This window comes from Montipora capricornis, chromosome 9 (genome assembly GCF_036669925.1).
Source record: "Montipora capricornis isolate CH-2021 chromosome 9, ASM3666992v2, whole genome shotgun sequence".
In the NCBI taxonomy this organism is placed as follows: domain Eukaryota; kingdom Metazoa; phylum Cnidaria; class Anthozoa; order Scleractinia; family Acroporidae; genus Montipora; species Montipora capricornis.
In genome coordinates, this window is record NC_090891.1 from 2,637,636 (window position 1) to 2,652,508 (window position 14,873).

General features: G+C 39.1%; 1 protein-coding gene and 1 long non-coding RNA gene across 2 annotated transcripts; both read left to right on the forward strand.

Annotated features, from left to right (window-relative positions):
• The first annotated feature begins 1,645 nt into the window (after nucleotides 1-1,645).
• On the forward strand, nucleotides 1,646-3,235 carry LOC138017117 (uncharacterized). The gene has a single exon (XM_068864313.1). The coding sequence runs from the start codon at nucleotides 1,646-1,648 to the stop codon at nucleotides 3,233-3,235; it is 1,590 nt and encodes a 529-aa protein (XP_068720414.1).
• A 1,641-nt stretch (nucleotides 3,236-4,876) lies between these two features.
• On the forward strand, nucleotides 4,877-14,281 carry LOC138016147 (uncharacterized). The gene is made up of 4 exons (XR_011125742.1): nucleotides 4,877-5,011; nucleotides 7,967-8,033; nucleotides 10,199-10,223; nucleotides 14,047-14,281. It is a non-coding gene; the product is annotated as an uncharacterized lncRNA (long non-coding RNA).
• The last annotated feature ends 592 nt before the right edge of the window (nucleotides 14,282-14,873 follow it).

A 14,873-nucleotide genomic window follows, 5' to 3' on the forward strand; every position in this document is an offset into this window, starting at 1 on the left:
TGGCAGCGATGACGTCACGTGAAACCACCTACACTCTTCTTCCTTTAGATCAGTTAATATTTATAGGAAAGCGTATGAACGAGAGTGCATTTTGTGATTTAAGGGCACGAGTGAGTGCAGTTTGAAACCCTGGTTTGGGGATAAAAATAGTTCATTATTAATGTTGGTTTTAATCAGCGACGCGAGCATAAGCAACGTTACGTAGACTCAAGAGAAAATGAGGGGACAGAGAGGGAGGCTCAAGGCGTTGGCCGGGATATGTTATGTCCACGAAAGTTATTTTTAGACGAGCAGAAGTCTTTGTTCTAGCGGAACTCTGTCTTCTGAGACGTCCGCATGCAGTATTGCCTCGCTCTTAGGTTCTTCGTGAAATGAGAAAATGATGGCGCACGTGGAAGGCTGATGAATATATATTTTCTTTCAAACATCGGACCGAGGTTGGCCTGCATGCGGACGTCTCGGAAGACTTCCGCTCGTCTAAAAATAACTTTCGTGGACATGACATATCCCAAGGGCTGGACCGGGAGCCTCCTTCTCTGTCCCCTCATTTTCTCTTGGTAGACTAAATGAACAAAACTGCTTCCTACCTACTCTCTTCCTGAATTACCTTGCTTCTCTAGCTTTTCTGTCGTTCTTGAATAATTTCCCGCTACTTTCATCATTAGCCATTGCTGTGTCTCAAATTTTTGAAATTAGTTAACAAATGATGAGGTGTTTTGACGTCCCGAGACTAGGACAAAGAATAAAAAACACGAGGAATAAAGGTGAATTAATTCCGCAAAAAAAAAAAAAAAAAAAATTCGCAGAAACTCCGCAAACGCTATTAGCTACAAGAACTCACGGGTCTTGATGAACAGTGCCCCACTGGTCTGCAGACTAAATCCGTCGGGTATTATTTCACACCAAACTCACACTCATGTCTGGGGTCATTAATTTATTTTTCATGCGTGTGTCCTGTCATTGATCATGAATTTCGTCTTAACATCCACAGACTACTTTGTCAATAACAGGACAGACGCATGAAAAACTGACATCAATTTGTTTTTCTACAATAACAAAAAGGCAGAGGGGTCAAACTTAACTCAAAACACGAAAAGAACGCGAGACAAAAATGCGAGAAACTTCAATCTGACGCGAGCAATATCGCGTCATTATCGCATAAATTATAATGTTATGTGTCTGTCCGCTTATTGACAATAAAAATTAGCCAATGAGCGCGCGAGAATTTTGCAGTCACTGTAAAAAGATAAATTGATCTTCGCTTGAAAAACAACATCCTTATATAATCATTAACAACCCCTCCCCTGCTCTCCTAGGTTTAAGTGCTTATGTACCTAAGCCACTGTCCTTGATCAATGATGTATGGACCAAGGTTACTGCTAATACATTACACCAGAATCTAGTGGCTAAACCTTTCCTTGAGCGACAAAAAGTAATTCTTTCGACAGGGCAGTGGAAATATTAAGAACAAAAGCCGTGATAAATTACTAAATATAGCGTAAGTAAATGCTCTGAACAATTGTTAATGTTGCCGGTTAAGGCTGGTGCTCTTTTGAAAGAAACCAGTGAAGCATTTAACAATACATTTTAAGTTTTATAACAAAGCAATTGATTTCTCTCCAGATAGATTGAGAACAGAAGGACCATGTGGCTCTTCACACCGTATCTGAGTCTGTCAGTTTTGGTGTTCACCGTTTTCAAGGAACTTTGTTTTGTGTCAGGAACTTTGAATATCACTTTTGTGTCTCAAGGATTCTCGTCCGACTTTCACAATAGCAATAATGAGCCAAATTCCACAGGACATCGGTCGGACAGCAAGCTCAGACAATCTTATGAGAAGAAAGAAGTTATGACACAGTTAGGTAACAATCCATTTAATTTTTGGATGTACAAGTCGAAATGGGTTGAATTGAGTGATTTACAGCTAAATGCCGATTTGATGTCAAAAGCTATTCAAACTGGTGATCCCACTCGATTGCGGAATGTTTTGATAAAGGCTCTGAACGGAGGACAAATCAATTTATTGGTGATTGGAGGCTCAAACAGTGCCGGAGGAAAACTAGGAGTGGACGAGGGAAGTCTAGACGGTTTGTTCTATAAAGTTTTCACGAATTGGTGGAATAACACTATTGGCAGGGTAACAAAAGCGTTTATGAAAGAATTCCAAGTGACTATTGGAGGAACGGGTAGTTACTTTTTTGCGTATTGTTATAACACGTTTATACCGAAACACACAAAGTTTGATATTGTTTTGACGGAAGCCTCCATAAATTACAACACTCGTAGCAAAGCCGAGTCGCTGGAGCAATTAACGCGTCAAGTCCTTGCGGAAACGTCGGCGCCCGCAGTGCTATACATTAACTTAGTCAGCGGTATTGGACTCGATCCGGTAACGAAGAAAATCTTTAACCCTTCGTGCACCAATTTGGAAGATTTCGGACAAACCAAGCTTGCTCATCACTATAGAATAACGTCTTTTAGTTTAAAGGAAGTTCTATGTCGGAGGGAAAATGGAAGATGGAGAGCAGCGATTACTAATTTCGCAGGCTCTGATGGCCGGCACATAGGAGTCAAAGCGCATGCTCTAATTGCCATGTTGATGATTCAGTACGTGCGCGGTGTTTTCAGTGACTTGTTAAATGACGTAGAGAAGCATTTAAAAATCGAGGAGGTTATCCCTTTGCAGTTGCCAGACTTGTTCTTCATTAAGCGCGAAACCGAAGCCTTAACGGAACCTTTATGCTGGACCGGGATAACACCTAATGCCTTTACGGATCTGCCACACCCTACCCTCCAAATTGATATTATTTACAACGAAGGTTTTACTCTATACTATAGCAAACGTGCAACAAAAAATGCAAAAGCTCCGGTGACTTCCGACTTACGCACAGACGCGCAAGGGGGCTGGGGAACATGGAACAGAGGCAACATTCTCAAGTTTGGTTTTCATGTTCGGCCGACTAATTCCCAGTCCCCAAGCTCACGGTCAGTGACTGTTGTTACTCGGACGTCCGGAAGCGGAGGTAAAGCCAAGGTGTGGCTTGATAGCAAAGAGGGTAGCGCAATTTACATTGATTCAAAATCAGTTTTTGGAAACAATCAACTAGATACTATCGGTACAAGAGTAGAGCCAGGATACCATACTGTCACTGTTCAAACTGTTCGCTGGGGAATGTTTCTCGTCAGTGGTCTTCTCGTGGGACCACCAGACTTCCAAAGGCGACGAGTAGTCTAACAATAAGCCGATGATATTGTTCATCAACGTGAATCATTTGCCTCTCAACAATTGAGCTTTATTAGGCCTGCAAAAATTTACATGGATGGCGTCGAGTGGTGGCTTTTTTTTTACTTTCTTGTAGTTGAAATACCAAAATCAATCTCCTTCTCAAGAATCGCTGCTTTTAAGTCCTGTCGGGATATTTTTTAGTGCCCAGAGATTAAAGAGAGATTTCCTTCCTTTGTGCGCGTAAAACTAATATGCCAAAACAATAGAGTGACCTTTAACGTTTACTGCAATGTTTTGTCAACATTGTTTAATCATCTGTGCGAACGAGGAATGAACTATTTGTGTTAAAAGATTACTCCTCCTTTAAATTTTGACATTTTCAGGTAATTACGATTTTAAACTTATGGATTAAAACTTTCTCTATAGCATCCATAGCAATATAACAGAGACCGAGTGAACCCAAGAGTTTGTTCGCGTTCATTAGACTCTACTCCAGAAAATGTTTGTGAGTCACTCTAAACTACTATCACTAACTGACCCAGAACTATGAAATATCACTGAAACCAGATTATTAAAAATTTCGAATAAAAATTATGTTTCCTGATTGTTGATTATTATTAGTGAATATTAAAATCACTTTTGACCAAGAGAAAATTCAATACAGCTGGAGACATTAAAAGCCAAGAGATGAAGATAGGTGTTTGAACAACTGGACAAATTAACAGTAAAATTGATATTCCGTGGAAACAAGAACACAGTAAGATTCCTCAGTTTTACCTATGAACTCAAAGTGCATCTTTCTGGCTCGCTTAAGGTCATACATGGTCTGCTTTAAGAGGGTCACTCTTTATCTGATCGATTAAATAAACTTCTTGCGAATAAATGCTTACAAGCCTTTGCAAAGGACTTACATTATTTACGGATAATTTTAAAGTACCTCATTCAAATGTCAAAACTCATTGCGCACCATTTGGTAATTGTATAGCTCAGAAAGTAAATTCCAAAGTAGCTACCATACTGTCTCTGTATTTATAGTAGATTACTGGAGCATGAAATGAGTACGTTTTTGACTTGTTTCAACTAAATTAAAACATCAAGCAAATGCTTTTCTTACGTTTTGTTCGTAAGTCTCAACTCTGAAAACTTGATAAACTGAGCGAAGCTTATTTCAGAAAAAAATTTTACACCAGAAAAACGACGTTTTATAATTAGCAAGGAACTGTTTCTCAAAGGTTTTCAGCAACTTTCTTGAGGGCTCAATTCCCCCAGTATTCTCGAAAACAGAGGTTTTTAATTTGAGGCAACAAACTTCGCCGCAATCCTTTTGCAATTTTTTATCCCAAAAAAATGTCAAAAGACCATCTCGACCTATACAAAACTAGTGAATGGCAGTTTAACAAATGGCTTTCGGTACTTTGGACACTCGCGACCCAGGATAACAACGCAGTATGCCAATTATTGTAATTACGGAGGATTTAAAGTTAAATGTTACGAAAATTCGAAGCCTATAAGCCGGAACTTCAAGTAGTATATTCTAAATTGGTATTTTCTTATTATAATTAGAAGATCGTAGAGTCAATTTAGAGCAAAAGAAACTCAATTACAGCTTTTATCATTAAAAGACGACGTTTAAAGACAGCTGTTTCGACAGCTGACCTGATTAACAGTAAACTAACAAGATCCACTCGTAAAGAATATTACCAACAGACGCCTTTCCATTCTTAACTGAACCTAAGAGGGCATCATCAGTTCTTCGTCAAGACGTACATTGTCAGCTCAAAAACGGTGAGTATTTTGTGTTTCAACATCAACGTTTCTCCAAACCGAATGCTTGCAAGCTTTTGCGATGTCGGAGATCGCTCGACTTGATGAGGAAATCTCTCAGTAGAGGTTCGCATCTTACTCTAGAAACGCTTCTATTACGTGCCGTGCGGTCACTACGAGCCTGTTTTGGTGAATTTTTTTCTCATAGGAGTAAAGCCAAAATCTTCTACTGTTTGATTAAAATTTATCACTCCAATGTTACCAAAACGGAAGACGCACAGAAAACGACACTTTAAAAAGAATGTCCCTGCTTTCTAGTTGTATAGTGGTACTTAGGGCGTGGTGTAAAACGAGTCAGTCTCTTTGTAATCTTAATATCATGGTTGAATACCAAACGCTCGAATTTTATATTCTTATTTTAAAATAAGAATGATAATCGTAGTCAAAAAGCAACTAAAAAAATTGAGAAGAAGATGAAAAAATTCATCATTGAACCAGACAAGCTAATGAGCTTTCGATTTCGCGGCAGGTTGTTGACATACTAGTAATTCTCTCTCACCTCTTACGAAACATAAAGAAACTTGCAATAGGCATTTCCGAGTTTATGTCTTCCTCTTCTTCAAAGCGAGGCTAATTGCGGAGTTTTTCTCTTTTTTCATTAATATGTAATTAAAAGTCTCGAACACTTACTGACAAACTTATTGTTTAAGCACGACACTTACAATCTTATAGTTACAATAGTACTTTCAAAATGGAGACTTTTAAGAAGAAATAAACTTAAACTATTTTCTAAGATACTAATTACGGTTGACTACGATACTAATTTAACACTAAACACTAAACACCAACGGAATAAACTATACAGCTAAGGAAACAAAGAACAAGATCGAAACAAAAAGGAATCTTGTGACACCCCCCCCTAAGAAGTCTACTTTTGGGGTGGGTAAAACAAAAATAGAAGAGCTTAAATTCTGCTGAGGGCATCAACGTTGCAGCTGTCCTTTCCACTTCTGTGTTCCGCTTCCATGTCATATTCTTGCAAAGTGATACTCCAAGGACGTAATTTCCGATTCTTGTCGCGAACGCTACTGAGCCATACTATGCAAATGCATTTCAAATTTTTACAACTTTGCTGTGAACTTCTAAAAACTGCAACTGTATTAATGCCGATAGTTAGCAAACAACAGCTTAAGCTAAGCTGAGAAAAAAGCTCCATTAAAGAATTTTGAAGAGTCATAAATGGACCACTGTTAGATGTCACAAACAAACTTCCTGTACAGTATTTATTCTCTATGAATTTTATCTACTGTTATATTTGTGTTATCTAAAAAGTTTCTGAATACTACTATGTGGATGTCCATAAACAACACCACAAATTATATTATGATGAGATTCAATGTCAATTTTTTCCACAATTCTTCAAAGTCATTGGTTGTTCTCCTAAGATCAATCCTGTTTATAAAAAACCCCACACCTACAGCGTTTGTAACAATGTCAATGAAGTAAACTAATACCCTGAAAGATAAGTATTGGATAATACTCTCAACCAACTTTTAGCTTAATCTCAGTAAGTCCCACTGTCGACAAAGGAAATTTACAGATTAGACAACATAATTTGAAGGTTGTCAAAATTTGCTGCCAAGCTCCTAATATTGCAATGCAGGATGAGAAATATTCATCAGAGAAGCATTGTAATGGAAATCATGCGCAATATAATGTTGAACATTTACATCTGAAAGCAGATTGAGATCAACTTCTCTCATATTTAAATGGCCTACGTTGGAAGGGGAAGCGGAGATTTCTGAGCGAGCCAAAGACTCGAAGTCATTGCATCATAAGTAGATTGTCATTTATAACAATTCATTTGTACGACTGTAGAAGGACGAAAAACACACACGTTCCGCTGGGCATTTCTTCTTTTTCCTTACAGGCAAATCGCTAGTTTCTTTCACATGAATTACCTGGCTCACTTCAGTTTTTCTCATAAATATCTTTTTCCGATCGAGTCCATAAAAATTTAAAGTTATTGTCCTTCTTGGCTTTGAGGCCGTCACTGAAGAGCTTCTCGTTCCTGTCTGTGAGAAATTCTATTTTCTTCCAAATACCCAAGGTCACGAGATTTAACTTCGTGCTTTGTTAGAGCCTTTCTTTCACACCTCGCCTAACGAACTTTACTACAAATATCTGATGACAATGTCTATTTTGAACAAAAACGCAATTTCAATGTGCGTAGCAAAGAAGAAGGCACAAAATGGCCAATTGGCAACTTGCAAGACGTGATTCAAATTCCTCCCAGGTAACCTTGCCATCGCGACACATATACACAAATAAATTCCGTCGACGTTCCGTCTTCACCTTTCTTAATCTAAACACCATTTCCTTGTACGAGAATTTACTGTTTCATAAGAGTTTGTGATTGAAACTGCCCTTGAAGTGAAGTGAATCTATTAGTCTCTCCTCGGAGCTTTTCAGGACTACTTTACAATGCTTTGTGGGGGACTTTAGCCAGGCTGCTCCTTGGTCCTTGTTACGCAGTTTACAATTATTTTAGGAAGTGAAAGATGCCCCCGTTCAGATAGGTCAGACCACAACATCGGGGACATCGTCCCCTACTCTTATCGAATGGTGAGTGGATTCTTTAACGTCCCATACTATTTTAATTTCCAACAAGGGCTATGAGACGGGACCTCCAGTTTACCTCCAGCTTATCCGAGAAGATTTGAAAGTCTAACCATGTGCAGATGTAATTACCAAGGCAGCACTCAGATCCTGAGTGTTGGTCCGGCCGGAGTCGAACTCACGACCTTCCGCAAGACAGCCCGATGCTCAACCAACTGAGCCACCGGTGCGCGTTGAGCGTTTCCACACCCAAGCGTTCACAATATTTTCCTACGGTGGTTAATATATCTTTGTCAACTCGTTTGATATAACGAGTTTTTCTAATGTACAAGCCATTTACGTCGTTTTTGTTTGCAGGACTAAAGTCATGATGAGAGTGAAGTACTTGGGTATCCTGTTGTTGTTTTGCCTTAACCTTGGAGAGGTGCGTAATGTGGAACTGAATTATAACTGACTCCCGGTAGATTCGCTTTCCTACGCCAAAAGAGATCAAGCTTGGCATTCAAACATTTCTTCTTCTTGTATTTTTGTCTAATTGGTTATTGTTTTCCCGCGCCTAGTGTAACCAAGAGTCAATTATCCAAGAGTAAAAATCTAGTGTCAGGTTTGTCCTCATGAGCGTCAAAATAAACAATACACCAAATCGGTGAATTCAATGTTGTACCCAATTCAAATCTCCAGAAGTTAGATGTAAAGTGCCCCTGTGACCATCCTTATTTTTCTTTGGATTTCAAAACTATGTTAACCAAACATTAAGCGACCAAAGTTTTAAACCTTGATTTCAAAGAGACACCTGTTTATTTTAACTGGAATTTTCCCATTTAATGGTCCGCCATTACTAACTTTAATTTCTTTTGAGAGAGCTGGTTCGAGGAGAATATGGCGTCAAAGGCTCACTGGTTTAAAAATGCAATGCGTGTGCACACCGCAAAATTAATATGCAGTACGGGAATTTGGGGCCTTTTAAACTCGCGTTTTGCATTTATAATAAGCTGTATTTTAAGCTAGTAAGCCTTTGACGTCACTTTTTCCTGGATCTAACCCTCCAACCCAATCGGTCAGTTTGAATGTGAGTAATGGCGGACCGTGAAATCCAAACCGTACACTCAAGTAAACGTCCTTTGGATAAAAATCAAAGCTCAAAATTTCGTTGGTCAGGTGTTAAGCAAACACATTTTCAAAATATAAAGAAAAAAGGAAGTGATTTTTTTTATAACAGGGGCACTTAAAGATTCTTTGTATACTGTATTTAAATTCTAATGTAGCATTCACATTTAAGTGATATGGAATACCTGGAACAAAACGTTTTATCCCCAAAGGGTTTGAATTGGGTACAACATTGAGTTAGCAGATTTGGTCTATTCTTCATTTTCCGGCAAGACTTGGTTTAAAATAGGCACTCTTAGGACGCTGATGGGTACTATTAATCTATACATGGGGGAAGATGGACTCTCGACCCAAGCAGGTTGTTTTCCAGCGTGCATGATCTGGAAAAAGCACTTTTTCATCTTTTTAAGTAGTACAGTTTGATTTATCCTTGTTATTGACGCTGGAAAAGTTTCACTAATGCTCAGTTTTGTGTTTTTTCCTTATGTATTATAATCTAGTCACATGTACAATCAACCTGCCAACATCAAACTCATTTTGAGCGAGTCACACTTTAATGATCGACAGTATATATGTATCACACGCCTATAGATGGTTTTCACCTGATGTCACAGCAGCCATGTTGACTCTATTATAATGCAAAAAATGAGCCTTCATTTTCTATTGTTTTGTGCACCAACATGGCTGTCTCATCACGTGATTGAAAACCATCTAGAGAACTACCTCTCACACCTGACTCATGATTCCGGACTTTACGTCCATTACCCGGAAACGACGAAAAATTTTCATTTTCACGCAATAAAGAGTTAATAAGTGGCGCTAGACGGCTCGTTGGTATCTTGACACCAACTTGTGGTCGTGGGACTTGCAAAATAAGTGTTTCGGCAACCTACGAAACATTTTCCGGCCGAAAATCGCAAGGAATCTTTGGCAATGTGCGGAAGTCGTCGGAAATTTCTCCGGAATCCGGGCAACGTAGATACATGAAAATCCCATGCGTTTTTACTCAGGAAAAGTCGGCAGCTGTCGTTATCATGTGCTGACAAAAGAAGCTCGTGACAAATGAGCTTTTATAAGGGAATCTTTGCTGCTGTCAAAAATCTTGAATTTGAAGGCTTTTAGCTTTGAAAACCATCAAAAGGTGACACATTCTTTGGCTAATGATTCCATAAATTCTTTGTAACTTTTCGAATTTTCAAAAAGTCCTTGCTCAGAGATTATCTGGTAGGTATATCGGTTTCAATTTGCTAATGAGTCAAAAATGTAAAGAAAGATTCCCCTGTTAAAATAGACCTCTTTGAAGATACGGCGGCCATTTTGGTTTCTACTGTTTCGAAAGACATTATGGGATAGACTTACTTGGTATTTGTCCCCTGGGCATCCCATAATAGCTCTTTGAAACAATAACAATCAAAATGGACGCCGTATCTTGAAGCATCACGTTTATCCACTCACGTTAGTTTTTCTTTGCCATATCTGAAGGTTCAAAGCAGACATTATCCAAATGGTAAGTTGCCCTTTCAGTGATTTTATAACGTCTTTGCATCATGAACTTCTGTGTTTGAAAAAAGCCATTATTTCTCGGGAGAGGACAAAACGAGGGGCCCTACTCCATGGAGTACCGTATGGAGTATCTAAATGGAGTACCCCTAAAAGTCGTTTATTGGTCAAACTAAATACTTCATAAACATGGTGAGGCATTTGGATGCACATTACCTTTATTTATTTCGAGCTTTCCAACTCTCCGATTGTTACTGTTCGATGCAGTTCATGAATTGACCGCCATCTTGAAATTTCGTTGGTATTTCATGTATCCCTTATTGTAGTGTATTTTTTGTGTGTGTATTTAGACAAATGTTCATATAAACCTGTATGACCTTGTATACCCATATAGGCCCGTGTATACCCATAATACACCCATATACACCACTGTAGTATAGAGTGTATAACCACACATGCCCATGTATGCCCCTGTATATCCATATGTACTCATGTATGCCCCTGTATACCTATATATACCCATTTGTAATCTAACGTCATACAAATAAAGTTTTCCAATCTATTCCATAGGGGTATATATACATGGACGTTAACGGGCCTGAATGGGTATGCAGGGATACACACGGTTTTTATAAATATTTGTCTAAAAATACTCTATGATAAGGGATACACGATATACCTACGAAACTTCAAGATGGCGGCCAATTCGTGAACTGCATCGAACTGTAACAAAAGGTATGTATATCCACAGGTAACCCATGCTCACTGTGTGTGCCACATAGGTAAATATGGAGAACATATGAGCCGAAGTTTAGGTCTGGAAATTTGCAAGAAAATGGAAATAAAAATCGATGAAACTTACCATGTGGTGAGCGGTTGTTGTCTTTAATACGTACACTAAGTTTCGGGAAAAATGGTCCCCGTTCACCTTCCTTCATAGTATAGTGACAAGGTAGGAGACGGAAGCCAGCGTAGGGACTCCGATCGACCCAAAACAAGCACGATTTATTTCGTGAAAATCGAATCCAGTCGCTAAATAAACACACCAGGCTCGTGGAACATGAATTTCTCTAAACCATGAATCCACTGAAGCATCTCCAGGTAGCAACGCGAAGCCACCAGACTCCGTTGAACTTAAAATGGCGGCAAGAAACCGTTGTCCTCGCGAAGTGTCCAATTCAAAATGGCACTGAACTCGGGACGCCTGGTGACGAGGATAATAAGTTCTGGAGGGAGGGGAGTCCCAAATTGTTAAAAACAAAACTCACTGAGCAATCTGGGACTCCCCTCCCTCCAGGGCGACTTATTACACTAGTCACCAGGCGTCCCGAGTTCAGTGCCATTTTGAATTGGACACTTCGCGAGGACAACGGTTTCTTGCCGCCATTTTAAGTTCTACGGAGTCTGGTGGCTTCGCGTTGCTACCTGGAGATGCTTCAGTGGATTCATGGTTTAGAGAAATTCATGTTTCACGAGCCTGGCGTGTTTATTTAGCGACTGGATTCGATTTTCACGAAATAAATCGTGCTTGTTTTGGGTCGATCGGAGTCCCTACGCTGGCCTCCGTCTCCTACCTTGTCACTATACTATGAAGGAAAGTGAACAGGGACCATTTTTCCCGAAACTTAGTTTACGTATTAAAGACAACAACCGCTCACCACATGGTAAGTTTTATCGATTTTTATTTCCATTTTCTTGCAAATTTCCAGACCTAAACTTCGGCTCATATGTTCTCTATATTGACCTATGTGGCACACACAGTGAGCCTGGGTTACCTGTGGTATATCTAAATACCTCACCATGTTGATAAAGTATTGAATTTCATATCTTTAAACCAATGTGTAATTTTCTCTTTATTATATAGACAGGAATGTTTTACTCACCATTTTTCTTTCTAACACCGAGCACAAACTTTATCGCAAATTATTATATGGCTTGTGTTTGTAGCCGATATAACGCGCGCTCTGATTGGCTAATTGTGACTGAATTGTAGGGCATTATTCTCCCGTAATGCCTACGGGCCGATTACGGGCTTGCAAAAACAAAGCAAAAGGTAATTAAAAAGTCATATAATAAACTACTTACTAACTGAGCTAGCTCGAGCCGTACTGGGGAATATTGGCCCTCGGGAATATTGGCCCTCGGTCGTTTTTGTACGGACCTCGCGCTGCCACGACCTCGGGCCAATATTTCCTAGTACGGCCCACGCGCTCGGTTAGTAAGAAGTTATTCTTGCAGCTCGGCGGCTGGAATTTCTTCAATTTTTCTCATTTATTCGTCACTTGCTAGGAACTCCTTGAATAATTTTAGGTTGCATGAATTTTTAGTCTTCTTGTCAGCATTTTCTTGTTTGTCAGAGAAGGATTTTACGTCATCTTAGGAAAACTTCACGAATCTATCGCTCGCCATTTTTCACCGACCGTTGCACAAACAACCAAGCAAGACGATATGGAAATACGACACTCGGGTCCCGGATGTAGTTTCGTATGAATTTTATTAATGGTGTATTTTCCAGTAAAACACTCCTTTCTATATAATAATTAGTTTTATTGTATCAACACCAATGAAATACCAAGTGAGCTTCTGCGCGAAAACATGATATCCTCACACGTGAAGATAACATGTTATTTTCACTCGTGAAAAAAATCACTGTAGCTATGGTTACATATGAAAATCGCACCGTTCGATGCCTTTCTTGAAATGATTTAGTATTTCATTCATTTGCGCTCACTCGTGAAATATTTTTCAACACTGGAAGGGAAATTTCGTATCTCCGCGCTGGCATGTAATATCCTTCATCTATTTTACATATGAATGAAAGAAAAACTCCGTATTTCGACTCGCTTTGAAGAGGACTGGACGACTAAAGCAGTAATTTCCGAGAAACGTCATCTCGAAAGCAACGTTGTACTACGACTAAGGCTAAAAAAACCGCGCTCACAGAGCAAAAACGAACAGAACTGAAAGAGATTAAATTAAAGTGTTAAAAACTTGTACAGAAAGTGAATAAAGTAAGTTCCATACGCCCAACAATTGTTATGAAGCTCTTACAAAAGAAAAAATACAATGGCACCAATGATTAGAAGTTTAGATCTTCAATTCCACTTACGATAAGGAAAGATCATTGGTGCCGTGAGTCGAAACTTATTTTTCTGTTGCTGAATGAACCTCATTTCCCTACATTTAATTTCATGAAATGTTCTGACGGGTGCAAATATAGGTGGTCTAGAGACACAGATAACGATGCTGCAATGTACAATTGGTTGTGGACGAACAAAAGTAGTTAATGAGAGATCTTTTGTTTTCGTCAACCAACATGGTGGTGATGACGTAATGTGAAAACCACCTATAATGTTTGTTTTTTGGGAGTGAGAAGCAATTAATTACAATCATATTGTGTTACTAGGTGACCAAGTAATCTTTCAAAGCAGAGATCTTAAAGTGAATCCTTCCCTCTCATTAAAAAAAAGCCTTTTAGCCTTTTGAATTTACCGCTCGGAATAAAAAAAAAAAGCAATTACATGAGGAAAAATACGAAACGTCCTTTAAAATTCGTCGAAAAGTAGCTTTGTCTCTGAAAATGCAGTGAAAACGACACAGAAAGGAGCGTACTCTTGGTTGTGGTGTCCTCCTGCCTGCAAAGAGACGTCTATGGGTGATTTTTCACGTTACGTCATCGCGGCCTCATTAACTCCTTTTGTTCGCCATTTGCAATTGTATCAATTGTATCAATTCCATCATTGTTATCTGTGTCTCCAGAGATCGGTTGCAAACCATCTAGAAGACTAAAATGTCTCTTTTAATTAGTCTATTTCTTGTCATAAATATAGGCTGTCCACCCTGCGATTGGCCTGTTGGTTGTGCTGCGGATTTTTGTGCTTTCGGAAGCGGCCTATGTAATTCAGACCTAGGCCTTCGTTGCGTGATGTGTCCCTGCGGCTGCGACACTGGTTGTACTGAAATTTAATACCAAGGATGATGTATACAGCTACAGCGACAATAAAAAAAAGAAAAGTTCACTCATTTAACTAAAAAGAAAACAATAAAAATCATTCTGATATTTGATATGTTTGTGGAATTGAATAATCTTTAGCATTGCCTCCTCCTCATCACAGAGGGTCCCCAATAGGGTTCTTCAATCCCGCTATCCCGACCAAAATTTTCCCTTAATCCCGAGATCCCGAACGTTTTTATCGGCCAATCCCGGTCCCGGTCATGACGTCACAACATGATGTCCAAACCTCGTCGTCAATTACAACTACAGTTGATTTAGAATACGCCTTGTTAGTCTTTTCCACCAACCATCATGATCCAATTGACCCTAATTGTAGCATTCACAATTACATTTTTGAAACCGAAATGATGCTTGATTGTCTTTTATAGTATAGTAGTAAATGAATCTGTTGCTAATGTATACGATCATCAACAAGAATACTTTTCACCCTAACATTCCTATTTAGCATGAAAACGCTTCCCGTCAAGCTAAAAAAATGTCAAACTGCGAAAAGCAGGCGTTATAACCGTTGAGGAAAATGGTCACGTGGTCATCACTACCTACAAACCCATAGACCTTTTTGCAGATACGGCGGCCGTTTTGATTTCTATTGTTTCAAATAGCTATTATGGGATGCCCAGGGGGCAAATACATATTAATTTG